This window comes from Corvus kubaryi, unplaced genomic scaffold (genome assembly GCF_017639235.1).
Source record: "Corvus kubaryi isolate FWS band 111438036 unplaced genomic scaffold, C.kubaryi_AGA036_p1.0 62631, whole genome shotgun sequence".
In the NCBI taxonomy this organism is placed as follows: Eukaryota; Metazoa; Chordata; class Aves; order Passeriformes; family Corvidae; genus Corvus; species Corvus kubaryi.
In genome coordinates this window covers 3,795-25,707 of record NW_024581468.1, presented here as the reverse complement: position 1 = coordinate 25,707, position 21,913 = coordinate 3,795, and the positions used below count along the sequence as shown (strand labels likewise).

At 53.2% G+C, this 21,913-nt stretch overlaps 1 protein-coding gene across 4 annotated transcripts; it reads left to right on the top strand.

Moving 5' to 3' along the window:
* Positions 1-121: 121 nt before the first annotated feature.
* LOC121672505 (neurofascin-like) lies at positions 122-18,922 on the top strand. Of its 4 annotated transcripts, none has more exons than XM_042045174.1 (5): positions 122-1,530; positions 6,299-6,430; positions 7,839-7,908; positions 11,039-11,050; positions 13,506-18,922. In XM_042045174.1, the coding sequence occupies exons 1-5, from the start codon at positions 1,353-1,355 to the stop codon at positions 13,705-13,707; spliced, it is 594 nt and encodes a 197-aa protein (XP_041901108.1). In that variant the 5' UTR covers positions 122-1,352; the 3' UTR covers positions 13,708-18,922. The 4 variants fall into 4 exon arrangements, with proteins under 4 accessions (XP_041901108.1, XP_041901109.1, XP_041901106.1 ...); XM_042045172.1 differs by having other exon boundaries at positions 124-1,530; positions 13,476-18,922; XM_042045175.1 differs by lacking the exon at positions 11,039-11,050 and having other exon boundaries at positions 123-1,530.
* The last annotated feature ends 2,991 nt before the right edge of the window (positions 18,923-21,913 follow it).

Below are 21,913 nucleotides of genomic sequence, written 5' to 3'. Positions count from 1 at the left end.
CGGCATTTCAAATAAACCGCTTGTAATTCCCGGCAGGAAACCCCTCCCGGCCTTTCCAGCTTCCCTCAGGAGATGACCTTGAATTGCCCTTGAGACGATCCTCTGTGCAAAACCACTGTCTGGTGTCCAAAATTCCCATATTTTAGGATATGCATGAGCCTGCCAGGCCCTAAATCCCAAATATTCCAGCTCCCAACCCACCCCTATTTTTCCGCAGTCACTGGGAAGCACAAGGATCAGGTCCAGGTGCTGAATCCGTGCTGCAACAGCAGCAATCCCTTGGGATTCCCTCTCCAAATCTGTCTGAGGGAGGAAATCTTGGATATTTCAGCCCTTTCTGGAGAGTTGTGGTTTTCCACCACTTTTTGGTGGCATTCGAAGGAGCAAAACCCTCAAAGCCACATTTCTCCTTCCCTGCTGAGCCATGAATCCAGGCCCCAGTGCAGGTTTTCTGGGATTCCGTGGATAATGCTCAGGATTAAGCTCGTGAGCAAATTATTCCCGGCTCAACAGGTCGTTCTTGGAAAGAACCTGGGAGAAACCAGCCCGTGACCATCCCTAGTTGAGTCACGGGGCCAAACTCTCCCCCGAAAGCAGATCCAAAGGATCGTTAATAATTATCCAGCTCATCCAAAGTCTCCAGCCCAGCTGGAGCACACCTGGAGCACACCTGGAGCACACCTGGAGCACAGGTACCACTCCCAACAGCACCAAACCCCAATCCTGTATCTCCTTCACCCAGCTGGGTCTGACCAGGCAAATTCCAGTGTTTTTATGGTAAAATCCCAAAAATCCAGATCTGAAGCTGGGCAGGTAAAGAACCTATGGAGGCTTTAACTTAGGGAGAGACCCAAACAGCTCCCAGGAATTTTTTTCCCGGTGTGGCAAGCAGGGATGCAGCACAACCCCCACCTAGCCTCAATTCCCAGTGGGTAACGACCCCACATCAGCACCTCCTTGTCCCCAGAGTAGTGACCCCAAACCAGCAGCTCCTTGGCTCGGGTACTAATCCCAAACCAGCAGTTCTTGGCTTGGGAAACGATCCCAAACCAGCAGCTCCTTGTCCCTGGAGCCATGTAATTCCCACTCAATCCCCAGGGATATCACACCGCCTTGCCCCCGGTGTCACAATCCCAAATCAGCAGCTCCTTGGTTCAGGAAATGATCCCAAACCAGCAACTCTTGGCTCCAGTACCAACCCCAAACCAGCAACTCTTTGGTTCTGGTACCGGCCCCAAACCAGCAGCTCCCTGCCCCGGGAGCCGCGTCATTCCTGGCCAGCCCTCAGGGCCAGCCCCACACCTGGGCCGCGGTGTCCCCGGTGTCCCCGCGGGGTGTCCGGGCAGGGTTTGATGTGCGGTTTCTGTTCCCCAGGTAACAAGACAGAGAAATCAATCCCCGTTAAGGCTCAGGGCCCGTCCTCGGTGCAGCTGGCGGATCTGACGCCGGGGATGATGTACAAGCTGTGGGTGTTCCCCATATGGTCCCACCCCAGCGAGCACTCGTACATTACCTTTACCACCAGCTCAGGTGAGACGGGCGTCGGCCGCGTGTCCCCAGAGCGTCCCCAGACCGTCCCCGGCATGGCCCCGGCATGGCCCAGCCATCCCCATGGTGCTTCGGCCATGGCTGCATGGAAATCCCTCATCCCACTGCCCTCGACTCGCGGCATTTCTCAACCCAGGGCTTGCTCGGCGTTGCGCGGATGAGGAGGATCCCAGGAAGGGATGGGGATCCCTTTGGATGGGGATTCCTCGGGATAGGGATCCCTTGGGATGGAGGAAAGGGAGGAGAAAGCGTTCATGTTGTCACAGCCTCTGCTTGCGGCCCCCCCGTGCACGAGTGACATCTCAGAGATGTCACTGATGGGATGATGCACTGGGAGTGGGAATGTGGTGTTGGCACGAGTGAATCCTTAGGGATTTCCATCCTCCTGGGATGTTTCCTCTGGCACTTGGTGGGGAATTTGCCAGGCTTTGTATCTGTGTGGTTTCCACGTCTTCCTCGTTATGGATTCCCCTATTTCCCACCCGGCTCCAGACGCTCCCACCTTTGTCCCACAGGAGCTTTATCTGTTTGTAAAACTCTGCTGCTCCCTCCCGATGATTCCCAGGAAATCCAAACAGCCCTAAATCCCTTCCTATCCACCCGGGGCTTTTCCATAGGGATCTGTGCCCAGCTCCTGTCAAACACTCCGCTGGAACTCTGCGGAGCAGGAAACACCGGAGCAGCCTCCCTGACAGTGCCGTGGGTAGAGGTGGGGATTTCCAAGGAATTCAAATAGTTTTGCTCGGCTCCAGCCGTGGGATGGGAAGCTCTGGCAATTTCCAGGCTCCTCCGGGAAGGGCAAAAGGAAAATGGGAATCCCAGTGAGGGAGAGCTGCAGGAACTGGGGAGCAGAGCTCCCCACACACCCCCGTGCTCATCTGAAATCAGCAGAAAATCTGGAATGCCGCCGCGTAATTCCCAGGCGGGGGCAGATGGCAGCCGCCGGTGTTCCATGGAATCAAGGTTGGAAAAACCTCTGCGATCATCGAGTCCCACCATTCCCCTGGCACTGCCAAGGCCACCACGTCCCCGGGTGCCACATCCAGGTGGTTTTGGGGTGTCCAACCCTTCTCAACGCCAACAAACCCCCAGCGAGTGCTGCCCTCGGCTCTGTCCCCAAACCGCTCCAGGGTTGAGCGAATCCACGGCACAGCAGCCCCTGGAATATTCTGATCCCACACATCAGAGCTGATTTTGGACACAGACCCCTCCCAGCACAGCTCCAGTTGTTGTGTTAAATCCCCAGTTTTGTTTCTGCTTCCGGATCTTTCCCTGAGTCCGAAATTTCCGTCAGCTCCCACCCTACCCGCGAGTTATCCCTCTGGATAACCATTTTGTCCCTCTGGATAACCATTCCCAACCTGGACCCGCCTCTTCCTTCCTCCCCTGCTTTTCCCCCACTTCGGGATCCGTGGGGGGACCGAAGGGACAGCAAGGGGCCGGGAATCATTAAAAAAAACGGGGAAAAAAAGCACAATATCCTTGGCTGATTCCTGCTGGGAAGACTCTGCATATATTTTCCATAATTGAGAGGTTCCTACTGATATTTTCATGGAGAATAAGGGATGGGGCCACCTTTATCCCCGGGATTGAGGCTGGTGCTGACCTGAGCCCTGTGGGATGCACGGAGCTGTCGCCTTCCCCGCAGGAATAAACGCTCCACATCCATTTCTCTCCTGGCTGGATGCTGCTGACACAAGTGCCGGGCCCCCGCTGACAATCCTATGGCATCGGGAATGCTTTGGATGAAAAGGAACCGTGCAGTTTTGGGGGTCTGGGGGGGTTTTATTTAAATCTTGTAAATCATTGTTCTAAAGGTTTCTTCAGGCTGGGGGCAGATAAATAAGAAATATTCCCCTGCAGGAGGCCGAGCTCTGATTTTGCTCCTGATTAACTGGCAGCTCATTAAGCCGACAAAATTCCTCCCAGGAGCAAAGGGCACTTGGAAATGACAAAAATAGCGGAGTAGAAGGAGGTCTGCTAAATTTTAAATAAATAAATGGGTTCCTCGGCTTGTCCAAACACTGGGAAGAGCGTCCAGAGATGGGAATGGAGATGGAGAAGGGGATAGAGACTTCCTGAGGGGGCTCAGCCTGCAGAAAAGGAGGCTCCGGGGGGATTTCTGGCTCTGCACAACTCCCTGGTGGGATTTTATCCCAGGGAACAGGGACAGGAGGAGAGGGAACGGCCTCAGGCTGGGCCAGGGGAGGCTCAGGTTGGACATCAGCAGGAATTTCCTCATGGAAAGGGTTGGAAAGGGCTTCCCAGGGAGGTTTGGAGTGCCCATCCCTGGAGGTGTCACCTGGACGTGGCACTGAGTGCTCAGGGTGGGGATCGGGCACAGCTCGGACTCGATGATCCTGGAGGGATTTTCCAGCCTCAGTGATCCTGGGATTCTGGGAATAGGATCACACAAGGCTGGAGCCAGAGGGGACTTTTCACTCCCAAAGATCTCCTTTGCAATCCAAGACAAAAATCTCGGTGGAGCTGAGCTCTGCTCCTGGCACATCAATGATGACTCTGAGCTAACGAATTTTCTGACGTGAAATTATCATTAATTATTTTAAAAAAGGCTCTGCAGCTGCAATTCCAATCAGGACCTGTCAGTTCCCGCAGCTGCTTTCATGTTTTCCCTTGAGGTTGGCCTCACCTTAAAGCAAATCACAAAATCTCCTGGGGCAGCCACGGGCTTCAAACCTTCCTGTCCCCACTGCTGCAATGACAGTCACTCGTTTACCCCAAATCCACCTTTGCTGGGATTTGATTTGGTCCTCAGGTGTTGCTTTTTTGGGAAGGATGGAAGTTAGCCCCTTTTTTTGGGAAGGATGGAAGTTAGCCCCCTTTTTTTGGGAAGGATGGAAATTATCCCCTTCCCTACAGGCAGTGCCCTCATCCTCTTGTGAGATCTTCTGGGCGCTTGGGGTTTTAAATCCTCCCTCCTTTCCAAACTCAGCTCCAACCCTCATCCCACCTCTCAGGCCTCTCTGGAATTTCATCTTTTGAAGACCCTCTTTGTTTCTCCCTGGAAAAACCCCATCCCATCACTGGTCATGGGATTTTTTCCATCTCTGACCTTTCTGGCATTGCTTCCTTCCCCTTCCCGCCCCGAGCACTCGGATAATCGAAGCCATTCCTTTGTCATCGTCTCGTTCTCTCCATCTAAAAGCGCATCCACGAGGACTCCGGAGCTCAGGCTGGGATAAAGGAAGTGTGGGATTTAGCAGTGTTGGAGGGGAAAGCAGCCAAAGGAAGCATCAGGCAGCTCCTTCCACCCTCGGTGCTGCTCAAACCCCACAAAATATTCTGGGTTCAGCATCGTTTCTTGACCAAAGATTCTCCTTCGTGCCATTGTCCTCTTTAATCCGAATTTCCTTGCCGTGGTTTGCCTGCAATTCTCTGGATTTCATCCTGAGGAGATGACTTCTTCTCTTGGGCTCAGTTCCGATGGAATACGCACAGTTTGATCCCTGAAATGTTGTGGGTTAGGAATTTTTGCCCATCCATCCCATTTTTCCCATTGCTGCCTCTCTTCCAAGCTCCTTTCCCTCCAAACCCATTGAGTTCCCTGCTTTCTTCATCCATCTTTTTTCTTGCCAGATTTTCAGGATACTCCCTGCTCTCTCCTGCCCATCTCCATTCCCAATCCCATCCCAGCCACCCTGGTTCTCCCACATTCCCACCAGGAACGTCTCCGTTTTCCCTCATCCGGGATAAATCCAGCCCCCGCTGCTGCGCTGAAGGTTATTTTCTCCTCTGCCTCGCTGAATTCCAAGGAGAGGCTGGAAAAGGCAGCGTTGGAGCTATTTTTAGGCCATGGATTTGTCTGTCTGACCGTGTGGGAGAGCTGGGAATGGCAGGGAGGACACGGGAGCTGGAGGATGGGAACAGGACTTGGAATTAAATCCTATAAACAGGCAGGAGCCTTGGGAAGGCGCTGGGAACAGGAATGTGCTCCAGGAGAAAACATGTGGAGCTATCAGACCCCTCTTCAGTTCATCCCAGTTCATCCCAGTTCAAGGCTGCCAGTGAACCCTCAGGGCTCAGCAATTCCCTGATCCAGCGGTGCTGCCCAAAATCCCTTGGAACTGGGAATGTTTCTCTTGGGTCTTCCCACACCCAGGGCAGTTTTCAGATGCAGCAAATTCCATCAGATTCCTTCCCCAGCTTCTTTCACCTTTATTTGCAATTCCCTTTTCCCGGATTTTCCTTTCTGTTGGGTTCCTTCACTTTTCAAAGCTCCTGATAAAACTGATTTGATTTTCCATCATAAAAGGAAAAGAAAACCATGAAAAAGCCATCAAAAAACCTCTAAAAACCACCAAAAATCCACCAAAAACCACCAAAAAAACCATAGAAAAAACCACCAAAAAACACTGACAAAACCCAATAAAATACCAAAAAACCCACCAAAATACTGCCAAAAAACCACCTAAAACCCACAAAAAACTCCACAAAAAAACCCCAAAGAACCCCCCCAAAAAAAAATCAACATACACTGAAGAAACACCAAAAAGCCACCAAAACCCCTCAAAAATCCACCAAAACCCCCTCAAAAATCCACCAAAACCACCAAAAAAATCACCAAGAACCACCAAAGAAACACAAATCCCTGAGCTACAACTTCAACCACACACCCAGACACACCCAAACGAAAGAAAATTCCCAAGCCAGCGCCCTGAATTCCTCCTTCCTCCATTTCCCTGCGGGCTCCGCTCCGTTCCTTAGGAATGTTTTCCCCTTTTTCCCGCAGCCTACACCAAGAACCAGGTGGACATCGCCACGCAGGGCTGGTTCATCGGCCTCATGTGCGCCATCGCCCTCCTCGTGCTCATCCTGCTCATCGTCTGCTTCATCAAGAGGAGCCGCGGCGGGAAGTATCCAGGTGAGGATGGGAATGGGCATTCCCAAGGGATAAACAGGCTTGGGATTCTTGGGGATATTCCAGCGGTGGGGAATATCCAGGTGAGGATGGGAATGGGCATTCCCAAGGTTTAAGCAGGCTTGGGATTCTTGGGGATACTCCAGTGGTGGGGAATATCCAGGTGAGAGCTGGGAACAGCCATTCCCGAGGTTTAAGCAGGCTCAGGAATTTTTGAGGATAATGCAGGTGTAGGAGAGATGGGATTGTGAGGGGTTGATCCTTCTGTAGTGGGAATTTAGGGATATAAATTGATAGAGAAATGTAATTTTTGTATTTATAAATGGATTTGTATAAAAGGATGTATCGTGTATATAGAGGATTTTATATCAAGCACATAGAAAATTATAAGAAGCATAAATTATAATAATTATAAATTATAAATAACTATAAATAAAATTATATCATATAATACTATAATAATATTATGGTATTATATTATATTATATTTATATTATATTATATTGTATTATAATAATATGACAATATAATAACGTAATATAATAATATACAATATAATATAGTATGAGATAATAGAATACCATATAATAAATATAAAATAAATTATGAATAATTATAAATAATAATTCATTCTTATTTACATGAGGTTGTTTACTAATAAAAGCGATTCATGTTTAATTTATTCCATTAATATTTGTTGCTTAGAAGGCGTTTGTTATTTAGGATTTTATAAAATAAATCAGAAATCTTTTTTTTTAATTAAGAAAATCCCGCAATTAACACATCCCCTCCTTGCCTGGTGTGCCTGAGGTGCCACCACTGCAGCGTCCTTTGCAAATCCTTTATAAACCCTTTGTAAACCCTTTGTAAACCCTTTGTAAGCTCTTTGTCAGTCCTTTGCAAACTCTTTGTAAACCCTTTTCAAACCCTTTATAAACCTTTTGTAAACCCTTTGTAAACCCTTTGTAAACCCTTTGTAAGCCCTTTCTAAACCCTTCACAAACCCTTTTCAAATCCTTTTGTAACCCCTTTGTAAACCGTGTCAGACCTTTGCAATCCCTTTGTAACCCCTTTGCAATCCCTTTGTAACCCCTTTGCAATCCCTTTGTAAACCCTTTACAAACCCTTTACAAACCCTTTACAAACCGGTTACAAACCCTTTATAAATCCTTTTCAATCCCTTTTCAATCCCTTTTTCACTTTACAAACCCTTCATAACCCCTTTGCAAACCCTTTGTGTAACCCCTGTGTAACCCCTGTGTAACCCTTCTCCAGCCCTCCCCGGTGCAGTTTTCACCTGCCCAAGCTCTTCCCCCTCAGGGACACCCCAGGACCCTTCCCCAGCTCCTGCCCATTCCCAAACCCTTTCAATCCTTACTGGTTTAACTGGGGGGGCTCTGCTCCTTCGCAGTGCGGGACAACAAGGACGAGCACCTCAATCCCGAGGACAAGAACGTGGAGGACGGATCCTTCGACTACAGGTAGGATCCCATGGAATGTCGGACCCCCCCCCCATCAGCCCCTCCCCCACCATCACAGCCCCCCTCCCCCACCCTGTGGTGCCACAAATCCCCCGGAACCATCCCTGTCCCCCCTTCCCTCCTCCTGCCGCCTTCCCGCTGTAATTCCCGAAGGAAACGGCTCCCAAAGCGCTGCCAGAGCCGCCAGGTTGTGGGGTTCCGCCTCCTGTTCCTGGGATTCTGGAATCGGCGACCTCGGACAGCTCCCAGCAGGACTAAACCGACCTTAATGGAACTTGTGACACATGAAACGCCAGAAATCACTCCAAAAACCCGAACCCTGTAGCAGCCTGAGGGTATTTCTGCAGCATCCTAAAGGAGAAATGTCCAAAGTTCTGTCGGGAGCAGAGCTGGGATTCTGGAATCAGCTCCATGGGACAGCTCCCACCAGGAGCAGATCAACCTTAATAGAACTCCTGACACATAAAACCCCCCAAAACCCCCAACTTTGTAGCAGCCTGAGGGTATTTCTGGAGTCTCACCCCAGAGCTCAGCCCCTCTCCTTCCCATAAAGGAATATCCATGGCACATTCCTCCCAAAGCTCTGTTGGGATCAGCCCTGGAAGCAGGAAAGGGGAATGATTTGGGGTCTGCCTGCATTCCAGCCCCACACAATCCCATAAAAACCCCTGTGAGGGCTCCAGCAGGGATTCAGCCAGAACCTCTCCGACTTCCCCGGCTCCATCCCACTCTTCGCACGCAAATGTCACCCTCAAAGGGCAGCAGAGCCTTTTTCCCTCCAGGAAAACTCCCGGGATGTGTCAGAAAGGGACAGGAGCCTCCCAAGCATTCCCAGCTCTCCGTGATTCCCCAGGAGCCGGTCCCGCTGTCAGGGCTCACCTGGCAGCTGAGGGGATCTGGGATATTTGAATTCCTTAAAGAATTCAAATTCCCATTTCCCACCTGAGCTGGAGGCAAAACCCAAGGGGAATTTTCCTCCTGATTTAAACCAGGGGTTTCATTCAATCCTGTGTCATTCCCAGCATGGGATGGATTTGTTTGGGATTCAGGAAGGGAATAAGAACTGATTCTGCCAAAGGATTTAGGGGGAAAAAATGAATCAGAAACAGAAAAGGAGCAGAACCAGGGATCACATTTATTTTGTCAGAGGTGCAGAAACTCCATTTCAGAGGGGGTTTTTTTTATTCCAAAGGATTCCATTAAGCTCCCCAGACTCCCAAAAAACACGGAATACAAACACATCCCGTCAGGATTTTGTAAGGAAAGGCTGACATTCCTGAATGTCCTAAAAAACACCCAGGGGCGGTGTTCCTTCCTCACCTTCCTCCCCTCCCTGCTGCTCAGCACTGCCAGGGCTGGCAAAAAAATCCACCTGTAAACTTTTGGGATGTTTCCTTCGGATTCCATGCTGGGACAGGGAAAACAGCAGAGGAGGAACGAGCCCAGCCTGGTCCCGCTGCAGGTTTTGGGGTCAGAGCCATCCCTTCCCAGGCAGGATTTTATAGGCTGCTCCCGGCACAGGAACGAGCCATAACCAGGGCACAGCCCGGCCCCAAACAATTCCAGTCAGGATCGGGAGCCTCGTGCTTCCCAGATTTGTGGGATGGTTTGTGGGATGGTTTGTGGGAAGCCTGAACCCCCCATTCCCACAGGGATTCCCCCTGGCCGAGCTTCTGGCAGCACTCACGGATTTCCCGGCTCTGCTTCTCCAGAGCCCACGAAGAGAGGTCCATCCAACCCCTCCCGGCCCCATCCACCATTCCCGAGGCAAATCCATAGCCAGGCACTCCTTGCCTGGCCCTGAGGGGAATCCAAGCTCTTGGAATGGCTGGCACCAATTCCCTGGCACCATCCAAGGGGTGTTTCCTTCCAGGGAAGGGGAAGGATTGGGGTCAATCCTTCATCCTTCTGCTCAGCTGGAGCTCTGACTTTCACAGACAGCCCCGTTCCCAAAATTTCCAAAGGGAAGGCACGAGTCAGTGGAAGGACAACAAAACTCCGGGATGGAGTCCGTGGAGTTTTATGAAGTAAATAAAGGGGGAAAACCCCAATCAAATAAGAACAACCAAAAAAAAAGCCAACAACCCACAAACTTTGCCCCCTCCTCCTGAGGAACACCAGGATTCCTGGGAGAATTCCAGGAGGTTTCCCTCTGGGAGGCAGAAGGGAAGGTGAAGCCGGAGGCTGGAGCTGTTGGCTGATCGAGCTTGGGGCTGATTGCAGGGCCGGGCTCCGGGAGGATTTAGGATTTCAGGGAAGGGCAGGAACTGAGCCCATCCTGGCTCCCGTCCCCTCCTCCCCATGGCATGGCTGCTGTGCCCTCGTCACCCTCACGTCCCCAGCGCCCTGTGCATGCCACTCTCCGAGCTCCTCATTCCGAGATCCCATCACATCTCTGCCCCAATCCCGGGATAATGGTGGTCCCGAGCAGGGAAGCTCCTTTCCAAGCAGGGACCATTATCCATGGATATTCCGTGCCAGTGCCGGTGCCTCATTATACCAAATGTTCCATGCTGCCCGTGGCGGAGGCGGCTGGAAACTCTGGATGCTGGGAAGGGGAAGCCGAGTGGATTTAGGCTCCGGATTCCAGGCCAGGGCCAGGATAACGGCACAGGTGACACGGTGCAGGCAGTGCCGCTCACCAGGAGGGGACATCTCAGCAGGCAGCCAGAGGGGAGGACACAGAACCGTCCCCGGAGCCTCGTGAGGGAGGAAAGCTCTGGAAAGGCTCTGGGAAGGTGCAGGTTTATCCATAGGGCCATTCCAAGGAATCGCAGCAGGACACTGGGGTGAACCCAGGCACCCTTGTCCTGCTGCATGCGGGTCCCCAGAGCCACCACTGTCCCCTGGCCATCACCCCCAGTCCTTCTAGGATGACCCTTTCCATGCTGGGATGGCTTCCTGGGGGAACCCAAGGGGGCCAATCCCACCTGGAAGGGTTCTCCCGGCTCCATTTGGTATAACGAGGCGACAATTCCCGGGTTTTTTTGGTTTTTTCGGATGTAGCACTGCCCCTGTGAATGCAGAACCTCCTCATTTCTCTCTCTGATCAGGCTCTTTCTGCTTCTCTCTGTTTTATTCCCATTCCTTCTCCTCCTTTTCACCTGGTCTATCCACATGGACCGTGAAGGTCTCTTGAAAGGTAGGACCTCGTGCTGCCAGAAGTCCGGCACATTCCGCTTTTTTTGGGAATTTTACCTTCCTTCCTTCTGAATTCCTTCCTTCCGAATTCCTTCATTCCTTCCGAATTCCTTCCTTCCTTCCGAATTCCTTCCTTCCTTCCGAATTCCTCCCTCCCTCCCTCCTTCCTTTAATTTCTTCACAGCCAAAACTCCCCCGTCCCCGTTCCCACGTCCCTGCCTAACACATCAAACAAGATCCCTCTAATTCCCGCTGCTGTTGGGGCTTCCGGAGAGCCAGATCCTGCTCGGAATTGCTCCGTGAGCTGGGGGTCCCCCCCAAATCCAGCCAGGCCCCCCCAGCTCCAGCTGCTGATCCCTCCTGGTGGAGCAGGATTGAGCTTGGGAATGCATGTGGCTGTTTTTCAAGGAAAACATGGATTTTCAAGGAAAAATTGTGTTTTTTCGAGGAAAACTCTGGTTTTTCAAGGAAAACTGCATTTTTTCAAGGAAAAACTGTGGTTTTCCAAGAAAAAGTGCATCCCAGGGGATGGGGACAAGGGACACGGGCCAAAACCGCTGGATCCTGACTGGTCTGGCCACTGTTAGTCCTGAAAATCCTCCCTCCGGCTCCAGCCTCCCCCTTTTCCCGATGATTTATGGGACTCAGGACAGCATTTCCCACATGGCTCCCTAATGCCAGGCTCAGCCAAGCTCCCAGAAATCCATTTTAACGTGGTTAGATCCCATCAGGAGCTGATGGAAAACCACTGCTCCCTGCTAATGCGCTAACAGGATAAACGGCCCTGGAGAGAGGTAAAACCAGCGGGAATTCTCCAGGAACGCATTCCTGGCGGGAATTTGGTGCTGCAAACTCTCCCATTAGGGATGATCCGGGTCCGGCTCAAGCTGCCCCACAAAGTTTGGGAGGGGATGTTGGGTATTAAGGATCTGCGTTTTGCCACTCTCCCGTCGGCGTTTTTGGGGCTTTCTAACCAGTCCTGCTTCCACACGGAATTATTCCTCCTTTTCCCACAAAAAAAGAGCTGCTTCCAGAGCTAATGAATTAATTTTTTTGTTGTGATGCCAAGTTAACAGAAGGTCTCAAATATTGGGGTTGTGTTATCATTGAATTCCCAAAGTGCCGATCCGAGGAAACCCCTCGGAAACCGCGGGATCCCAAATTCCTCTCCCACTTCAGGGAGCTGATTCATTCCATGGAATGAGGGAGAATTAATCCCATGGAATGAGGGAAAATTAATGCCTTGCCCAGCTCCAGAGCCCAAGCAAAGTGCAAAAAAATCCCAATATTTTCACCAATTTTTAGGAAAATAAAGGGACAGAATGGAGCGAACCTGGCGAATCCCGGGCTAAAAAAAACAACTGGAAAAAGACAGGAGTGGAGGCGGGAGGAGAAATAGTTCAGGGATATCTTCAGGAGTATGACAGAATTTGCATGAACTAAGGAATAGCGCATATAAAAATGAATTTTTTATATCAATTTGGAGCAACCCACTGTCATCCTTCCCAAAATGTTCCCTTCTGGGTTGAACTCTTTATTTTTAAAGTGACCTGGCTTTTAGTGAAAAGGAGAAAAACCCAAAGTGAGCAAAGAAAAATGCCCAGAAATAAACTGGGAAAGGTGAATTCCCAGGAGTTTCGGAAGTTGCCCAGAACTTGGCATCCTAAACATACCCCCCTCGCAGTGCTCCCCATTGCATGTGGTTTTTTCAAGGAAAAACTGTGGTTTTTCAAGGAAAAACTGCATTTTTTTTCAAGGAAAAACCGTGCTTTCCAAGAAAAACCTATGGTTTTTCAAGGAAAACCGTGGTTTTTCAAGGAAAACCTGTATTTTCTCAAGGAAATCTGGGAACAAACCATTAAACCAGGTTACCCAAGGGGGGCTAAAGCACTGAGAGAGAGAGAGAGAAAGAATCCGAGCGGTGCCAAGGGAAGAATATCCCTGATGCTCATCCCGTCCCATTAATCCAAGTTTTGGGTGGAGTATTGAGGTTAAGAAATCGAGGTCAAGAAATTGAGGTTAGAAAATTGAGGTTTAGAAACTGAGAGTAAGGAACTGAGATTAATAAACTGAGATTTAGAAATCGAGGTTAATAAATTGAGATTTAGAAACTGAGACAAAGAAATCGAGGTAAAGGAATCGAGATGAGGAAACTGAGGTTAAGCAATTTGAGATGAGGAAATCGAGGTGAAGAAATTTGATTTCCAAGCTGAAAAATCGCCAAATTGGGTGTTCAGACATCCCAACCACCTTCACCTCCCACACCCCCCCAACCCTCCACCCACACCCGGACACACCCCCGGTTTTTGGGGCTCTGCCGAGCCGTATTCCCGAGTGTGGATTGATTTAGGATCTCCATGCCTTGGGGGAAGGTTTTCGGCCCCGTTTCTCAACGCTTGCCGTGTCTGTCTGTCTTCTGCTGCCAGCGATGAAGACAACAAACCTCTTCCCAACAGCCAGACCTCGCTGGACGGGACGATAAAGCAGCAGGAGAGCGACGACAGCTTGGTGGACTACGGAGAAGGGGGCGAGGGGCAGTTCAACGAGGACGGCTCCTTCATCGGCCAGTACACGGTCAAGAAGGACAAGGAGGAGACCGAGGGCAACGAGAGCTCCGAAGCCACGTCCCCCGTCAACGCCATTTATTCCTTGGCATAGCAAAAACCGCCGGGAAAAGCACCCACAGCCCGAGGGGTTCGGAGCGGCCGGGGGTTCCGCTGGCAGCCGCCGCTGCCTCCGACAGGGAAGGGAACCAAGCAGGGACTAAAAACCACAAAAATAGAGAAAAAATATTAAAAATAAGGAAAAAAAATAAAAAAAAAAAAAAAAAAAGGGAAAAAAGAAAAAATTCCAAGCAACCAGGCAGCCCAGGCGGCCGCCGATGCCATTTATCCTTAGCAAATGAGCCAACGGCAAAGGACGCACGGGGCGGGAGCGGGAGCTGGAGCGGGAATTGGGGCTGGGCTGGAGCGGCTGGAGGAGAGGAGATGCTTGAGCTGCTCCCCAGTTTGGGGCTGCACCCCAGTTTTGGGGCTGCTCCTCAGTTTGGGGCTGCACCCCAGTTTTGGGGCTACTCTTCAGTTTTGGGGCTGCACCCCGGTTTTGGGGTTGATCTCCAGTTTGAGGTTGCTCCCCAGTTTTGGAGCTGCTCTCCAGTTTTTGGGGTTGCTCCCCAGTTTGGGGCTGCCTCAGGGCCAGCTCGGAGGGGCCCCGTGCTGGGCTCGGCTCCCCGAGGCTTTATTTGTTCTTTTAGGAGGGAGCTCCAAATTTTTGGGTTTCATTTTTCCAGGAAGGTTCTGGATCAGAGGGGAGGGGGAAAAGAAATCAAAGAATGTGGGGGAGGGAAGAGCAGTGAGAAGGGCCTGGGCAGAGCAAAGGCACGGAAGGAGGAAAGGGGTGGATTTTGGGGTGAAAACACTGGATTATTGAGCCGTCCATCCTCACGGCAGCACCTTGCCCATAACCTCTCCCAAAAAACCCTCCTTCCTGAAAAAACCTATGCAGGGAAGAACAGGTCCCCACCACCTCCCTCAGCACCGGGGTTTGTCCATGCTGAGGCTGGGAAAACCCACAGGGAGTTCGTCCCCCATTCCCACCGGGCTCTGGAGCGTCCTGGGAGGAGAAGAGGTTATGGAGGAATCTGTGGGGTTTGTGGAAGGACAGGGAGGAGCCTCTCCCCCGCCGAGCCCGGGGTAACAGCACTGCAGAAAAACCTTTTTGGGTTTAAATTTGCTTTGTAGGGATTTTGGGGGGAGCCACCCCCCCACCCCACGCCTGCTTTCTTTTCAAGGCAACTCCATAAATCCTATGTAGCAAAGAGGGCCTGGAAGCAGGAGCGGGATCAGGATAGGACGAGGAGACCAGAATGATTAACAGAAAAATAATCCAAGCCAGTTGGTGAGGATGGAAAAACCCCCCGGGATCGGGTGAAGGATTCCCTGAAGGATTCAGGGCCACACCACAAGGAAGAAACACCGGACTAGAATCCACACCTCCGGAGGCACCGGGATGAGCCAGACGGACGCTGTTTTTCCCACCAAACCCCTTCCTCCTTTCTGACAGTGGCCTTTCCCCCCTCCATCCCTCAGCCAAGCCACCGTGGGACCCCCGTCCCACCTGGAGACTCCCAGGATTTCAGCGACCCCCCTGAGCACTCCCTCACATGCCTTACACAGCTTGAGACTTCCCGGGGAGTCACTCCAAGGATGCTCTTCCCGCTCCGCTTCCACGCCCCCGATGGCCTCGGATCCGCCCAAGCAGTAGGAATGGGATATCTGGGAGCGTTCCCGGCTCTCCCAGCATGGATCAGGGTAGAAGGCAGGGGTTCCTAACAGACTGCGTCCCGTGGATCTTCCCACTTCCTGCACTTTTGAAACCAAAGGTACCTTCGCGGAGAGAGAGAGACAGATTGGGTTTCTTTCGGAAAAGATGGATTTTCAGATGGATTTTCCTTTTGTTACTTTTGTTTTTCTGAGGAGGATGGAGGGGTTTTTGGATGGGATGCAGCGGGATTCGTGCAGTTCTTCTTCCTGCTCTGGAGACACATCGGTGACAGGGATACTCCCACTGCTATGGATTGTGGAGAGGGACTTTGCCACATCCCGATGGATCCCGGGAAGAGCCCAGACCGGGCCGACGAGAGAGATGGATGCAAATTAATCCAATGCAAATGCCTTCCTTAAAATAATAATTATCATTTATCTTGGTTGTCTTCTCTGATAGGTCAAACGTGGGGTGAAGACGGAGTTCATGGGGTTGGATTTGGGGACCTTAAAAGGTCCCTTCCCACCCAAATTGTTCCATGAAACAAACAGCAAAGGAATTCCAGGGTTTAGGTTGGGGTCAAGAGGCAGAGCCCGCTCCCAGAGCTGGGGGAGCTGTCCCAGGGATGTCCCTTGTCCCCTCCAGCCGTGTCCCCTGGCAGGGGCAGCCCCAGTGTGACCCTCAGTGTGGACACAGCAGCGCCCCGATCCCACTCTTGCCCATCCCATTTGGGACAGCAGCTCCCGGAATTCCATCCAGCTTTTAGGCAAACACCCCCCAGGCCAAAGGTGACACCGCCCCTGGGCACGGGGACAATCCCATTCCCACCCCATTCCCAACTCCCGGTTGAGTTTGGGCACCTTCCCGCCCAAGCACTGCTGGAAATGAGGAGAGGAACAAATCCAGCCTCTGGATCTGGGATCTTCCCAGCATTCCCAGTCCTCTCTGCTTTGTGGCCCAGCTGACAGGGACCACAAACCATCTCCAAACCTCCGGGAATTTGGCCGGGATTGCTGGAAGCAGGTCTGTGTCGGGTATCCATGATGTGCCATTCCCATTAAAACCCGTGTTCCCGAGCCGCCTCATCCCTGAGGAAACCTCGCAGCATCCCTTTGGAAATGGAGGAATGGGAAGGAGCTGGACTCTGCCCAACCTTATCCCAAATTCCCTCATAAAATTCCCAGTCCTACCCCCAGGGTACTTTGAGTAATGAGAAGAGGGAGGAGATGCAGAGGTGGAAGAACAACTCGGTGTAAGTTACTCACAGCCCTGTCTCAGCTCAGTGTAAAAATTACTCAACATTTTTAAGGTTTAGCAGAAATTTTGACGTTTCTTCAGAACTTCCTCCTGGAGTTTTGGAGCCCAAAGAAAATTCAGGTTAAAAACTCATCCCGAGCTTCTCATCTGTTACTCCTTTGAGTAAAGTTCAAGGTTTGCATGGGGAGCAAAGCCCTGACCCCAAACCTTCCACAGCGCTCGCAGGGTGACCCCACAGATCCCAAAAAAGCCAGACAGGGCTGGGATGAACCCACACCGTGTCCTGGGAGCATCCTTGGAGCAGGAGATGGATGGAGAATCCACACGAGGATTTGTGGTGCCGAGGGGCTTTCCCCACCCTGATCCCGATCCCGCTCCCTGGGAGCTGCTCTGCTGCTCCTTCCCCTCTCCAGAGGGGACATCCCGGCCACCTCCTGTCCTGCTTGCTGTAGTGACCCCCAGGACGAGCAGGGATGCTCCCATTCCCACCACAGGGACAACGATCCCTCCCTGGGATCTGCACAGCCTCTCTGGGAACACTTCCGGTTTTCCAGAAGAAATAACCCTTCCTTCATCAAGGGTTTAAATTAGGAGCCAACTTCTAATTCGTAAATAAAAAGGGAAGAGCCAGACCCCAAATTCCAACACCAAACCCCAAATTCCAACACCAAACCCCAAATTCCAGCACCCTCAGGAGCTGAGCTCTACCCCAAACGTGCAGATTTGTCCTGTTCCTACAACATTCCGAGCCAACACCTCATCCATGTCCTGGAGATGAATCCAGGGACCTCCCTGGCACCCAGCCTTGGGACAGCCGACAGAAACGCCAGGAATTCGGGATACGAGAGGATACTGCTGTGCTTCCCAGATCCGGAGGCTGCTCCCGTTCTCCCTGAGGCGACGTCGCAGCTGGAGGCACAAAACCAGTGGGAAAAGCCGGAATTTGGGTCCAAACCCCGAAATCCTGCTCGGAGAAACCCAACCAGACACCAGGACATGCTGTCCCCGCTGCCAGCATTGCCCTCCTGGAGGTGACAGATCCCAAATCCAGGTGTCACCTTGGATCTGGGAGATCCAGCAGGATCTGAGGGACAGCAGGTGGAGAAGGGAGGAGCTGGGCAGTGTCACCCAAGGCCACCACAGAGCTCATTCCAGCCATGCCACCAACTTTTCCTGGCACATCCCAACGCCACCACCCATCCTGGCACATCCCAAACCCTCTCCTCGTCGCACAGGTCCCAGCAGAGCTGCGAGTGCCACCTGCGACGTCACCTCCTGGGCCCAGGCTTTCCGTGTACCTGCAGCAACCAAGATTTCAGTTAAGCAATAAAAAAAAAGAGAAAACCTTATTAAGGAAAAAAAAAAAAACCAAACAAAAAAGGACCAAAAAAAAAAAAAAAAAAAAAGTAAGAGACACCTCCGACTTCTTGCACTAAAAGCTGTTTTATTAACGAGAATAACGACGCTTTCCTGGTCCTCACGACGCCACCCACGGCATCAGTAGCGCCCTTCGCCTGTGTCTCCGTGTCCTCGCATCGGGCGTTGGGGTTTGGTTGTTCGACGCTGTCTAAACCCCGTGTCAGACCCCCAAAACTCCGTGTCAGAGCCCTAAATTCCACGTCAAACCCTAAAGAGTCTGTGTTGAACCCCAAAATTCCGTGTCAAACCCACAAAATCCTGGTTCAAACCTCCAAATTCCACGGCAAACCCCCCAAGTCCCGTGTCAGCCCTCAAAATTCCATGGCAGACCCCCAAAATTCCATGGCAACCACCCAAAATTCCATGTCAAACCCCCAAATTTCCATGTCAGACCCCCAGACCGAAGTCCCCCCTCCCAAATATCATTCCCGATGTCCGTTCCTCCCGCTCACATCCGACAGAAAGTCCCGGGACTGTTTTGTTTTAATTTAATTTGTAAATATCTCGCGCTCTGTCCGTCCTCTCTGTCCAACCTCCCGGCTGGTCTCAAGTATTCCGTGTATTTATTTGCCTTTTTTTTAAAAGCAAAAAAAAAAGCAAAAAAACCCCCCAAAAAAGCGAAGGAAAAGGAAAAAACAAACCCACCACCTTTGCGTTAACCCCACCTGTTCCAGTGAGAAACGTGAAGCTGAGGCTGTAAAAATTCAGTTTCCAGCAAGATTTATGGACTGGAGGGGAAAAATAAAAGGGTTTAATTTAAGGACTTCTAAACCGACTGCATGAGAGATGAGAGAAGGCCAAACTACTCAGATTTCTTTTCTTTTCTTTTTCCTTTTCTTTTTTTTTTTTTTTGAATCACTGGAAAAAAAAGAAAAGACTGGATTTTTTTGTATAGAGAAAACACTAAACATATAATAAAACATGGTTCAAAATCCTTGCCGAGCCCAAGAGTCATTCCCGTCGAATTCCAAGAGGGAAAAGCAGCACAGCCTGGTCCTCAGCATTCCCAAAATTCCCTCCCTGACCAGGAAAGATGCTCAGAGGCAGCTCTGGATCCTCTCCAGCACCATTTTCAGCCCCTCAACCCTCGGCAATCCCTGGGGGAGAAGCTCCCACGGCTCAGAAAATGTGGGATTGACCCCAGCCCCCCGTTCCCGGCAGCCAAGCGCGGCTCCCACCGGGATCCATCCCTCTCCCAGCCCTTCCTGCTCCCGGCAGAGGCTCCCCGGGGTGGAGGGAGGGGGAGCGGAGGAGTAATTTGGTTAATTGAGGTGTAATTGCAGCGGGACCGGCTAAGAGGATGAAGGGCTGAGTGCTTCCTGCTGCAGCGGGGGCTCCTCCCGCCCCCTTCCCAGCATTTCCAGGAACAGCAGAGAGGGGAAAAAGCACTTTTTGCCCAGTGGAGACATTCCCAGCGCGATGGAGGCGCCTCAGTCCCTGCCCCAAGGAAGGATGGAATTGCGGAATCGCGCTTGGCTCCTGGCGCAGGAATTCCAGCTGGCTGGAACCCGGCGACTCCTCCAATCCCCCCAATCCCCCATTCCCACTGCTCGCAGCCGCTGGAAGCACCAAGCCCAAGGTCTGAGCCTCTCCAGGGCTGCTTCCAGCATTCCCGTCGGGCTTTTATCCCGCCTGGAGCGAGCGGCGGCGGGACCGTGCTGATCCTCGGGATCGATCCGGGCCAGACCCGCGCTCGCTGGCCCTTGTCGCTTTTGATGGCCCGGTAGTGACACCGGCATCGTCCCCGACCTCCGGGGAGGCAGGACCGGATCGATGCCGGCTTCCCTCCTCCTCCTCCTCCTCCGGGGGGGCAGCTCCAGCCCGTTCCCATGGCTGAGCTTTCCCTGTTGGCGCTGGGAATATCCACGGGATTCCTCACAGAGCTGCCCCCTCCCCCAGTGCTGCCGTTGGCACCCGAGAGGTCACCGCTGTCCTTGTCACCAGCCCAGAGACCCTGGCAGAGCTGCTGCTGGGGAGGCACAGAGGGGAGGGCACAAAGGGCAGGTCCCCCTCCCTCCTTTGGGACAGGACTCATCTCCTCCCTTGGATTTCCCTCCATCCATCCTTTTCCTGGGGGCCCGGCTCGCACCCTGTTCTTCCTTTCTCACCCCAAAACTGGCAGCAGGGAGCCGAAACTGGGACAAACTGGGCGAGGAGAAGCGACACGGGACCCGCAGGTCCCCTTCCTGCCCGCACCCATCGCGGAGTCCGGGCCGCGGGAGTTTTGCCGATCAATAGAGACAATAATGCCTTAATTACTGCTCTGTAATTGCAGCCCATTAACCTGCGGCCAGCCCCGGTGCCCGCTGATCTCCCGACACCGTTAACAGGTCTGGGCTGGAGCTGGGAACGGACGGAGGGTCCCTGGCACATTCCCAAATCCTCTGTTCCCACAGCCTGGCAGCGACCAAACGCCCCCACCATGCGCACCTTCCCACCCCGGCAGCACCGCATCCCCCAGCACCTCGGGGCCTGCCGGGGGGCACGGAGGATGTCCCGAAGTGTCCCTGTCACCTCCCTCCGCGTCACTCGCCCGGCACGGACCTCCCCCAGCAGCCGGAGAAGAGCCAGGAGCTGCCGATATTCCCGGGAAAGGCGCCGGGTGCAGCTCCCTGGGGCAAACCCTGAGCCCCTCGGGGCACAGCCATGGCCAAAGGGGGCTCGGGCACACCCAAAAACCCCAAGGGTGACCCAAAGGTGACCACGCTGTCACCCCCTGCCCCGAGCCAGCGCTCCGTCACTGTGAGGAATCCCCGTCCTCCCCTCGCGGGACGGTCGGGGACCACCCACGACAGCCGGAGCATCCCAAAATTTGGCCGTGCAGCGATTTCCTCGGCGCGGATCCCAGCCTTGGGTACCTACAGACACAGATATCCCTGGATATCCGTGGATAGATTGTATAATTATGGATATTGTGTAATCCACGGATATATTTAGGCACGGGGGGTGCGCACACAGGCATGGGGGGCTCCCTCCCCTGCTCCCACCCCACAGAGAGGGGCTCAGACCCCTCCAACCACCCCCCGGCCCCACACCTGCTCCGGCCCCAGGGACGGGGGCGAGCCGGCGGCGCTCGGAGCAGACGAGGGGGCTCTGCCGGGGGCTGGCGGTGGGCGCAGCAGGCGGGAGGGAGGCTGCGGGATGAATTATGCATGGTGATGCCCGAGCCGCTCTGCCCGCCCGCCTGCTCCTCGCGCTGTGGCAAGAGAGGTAAAAGCGGGGGGGGGGGGGGGGGAAGAAAAAGAAATAATAATTCCCCGTCTCCAGGGAGCGGCGTGGTGGTTGGCAGCGAGCGAGGGAGCGCGCACGCAAGGAGGGAGGAGAGGGAGGAGCACATCCTAATGCAGAGATGCTGCAGTGGCTTTGGGCACACACATCCACACTCGGCCAGCCACCAGCCGAGCGCTGCCTCGCAGCGCAGCCCCCGGCAGCCGCCAGGCCCCGCGGGCCCCCGGCTGATGCCCACGCAGCCCTCCCGCCCCAGGTAAGCGCCTTGTGCCGCTCTGCTGCATCCCGGAGGGATGGAGAGAGCTCCGGGGCTCAGGGCATCGTTCCCGGCGCAGCCACCTCGCGCTGGGTCCGCTCCGGCCGCGGGGACACTGCGGGGTCCTGCTGGGCTCGGCAGGGATGGGGACAGGAGCTGGGGTGGTTTGGGCATCCGGGCCGGGCGGTGCCCGCGCCGGAGAGGAGCCGGGGGTGGAGCTGGGAGCCGGGGGGGCCGCGGCGGCGGCGGCACTTGTGGCAGCGCTGCGCGGCCGAGGTCGGGGCGGCTGTCAGCAGAAATGTCTCTCGTGGGAAGAATCGGGGAATATTTCGGTTCTTAGCGATTGTCGCGAGGTTTTTCCCGGCGCGTTCTGGCCCGAGGCACTTCGGGAGAGCGTTTGTAGGGTCGGGCACTTCCAGCGCGGGGTTGCGGGGTGCACAG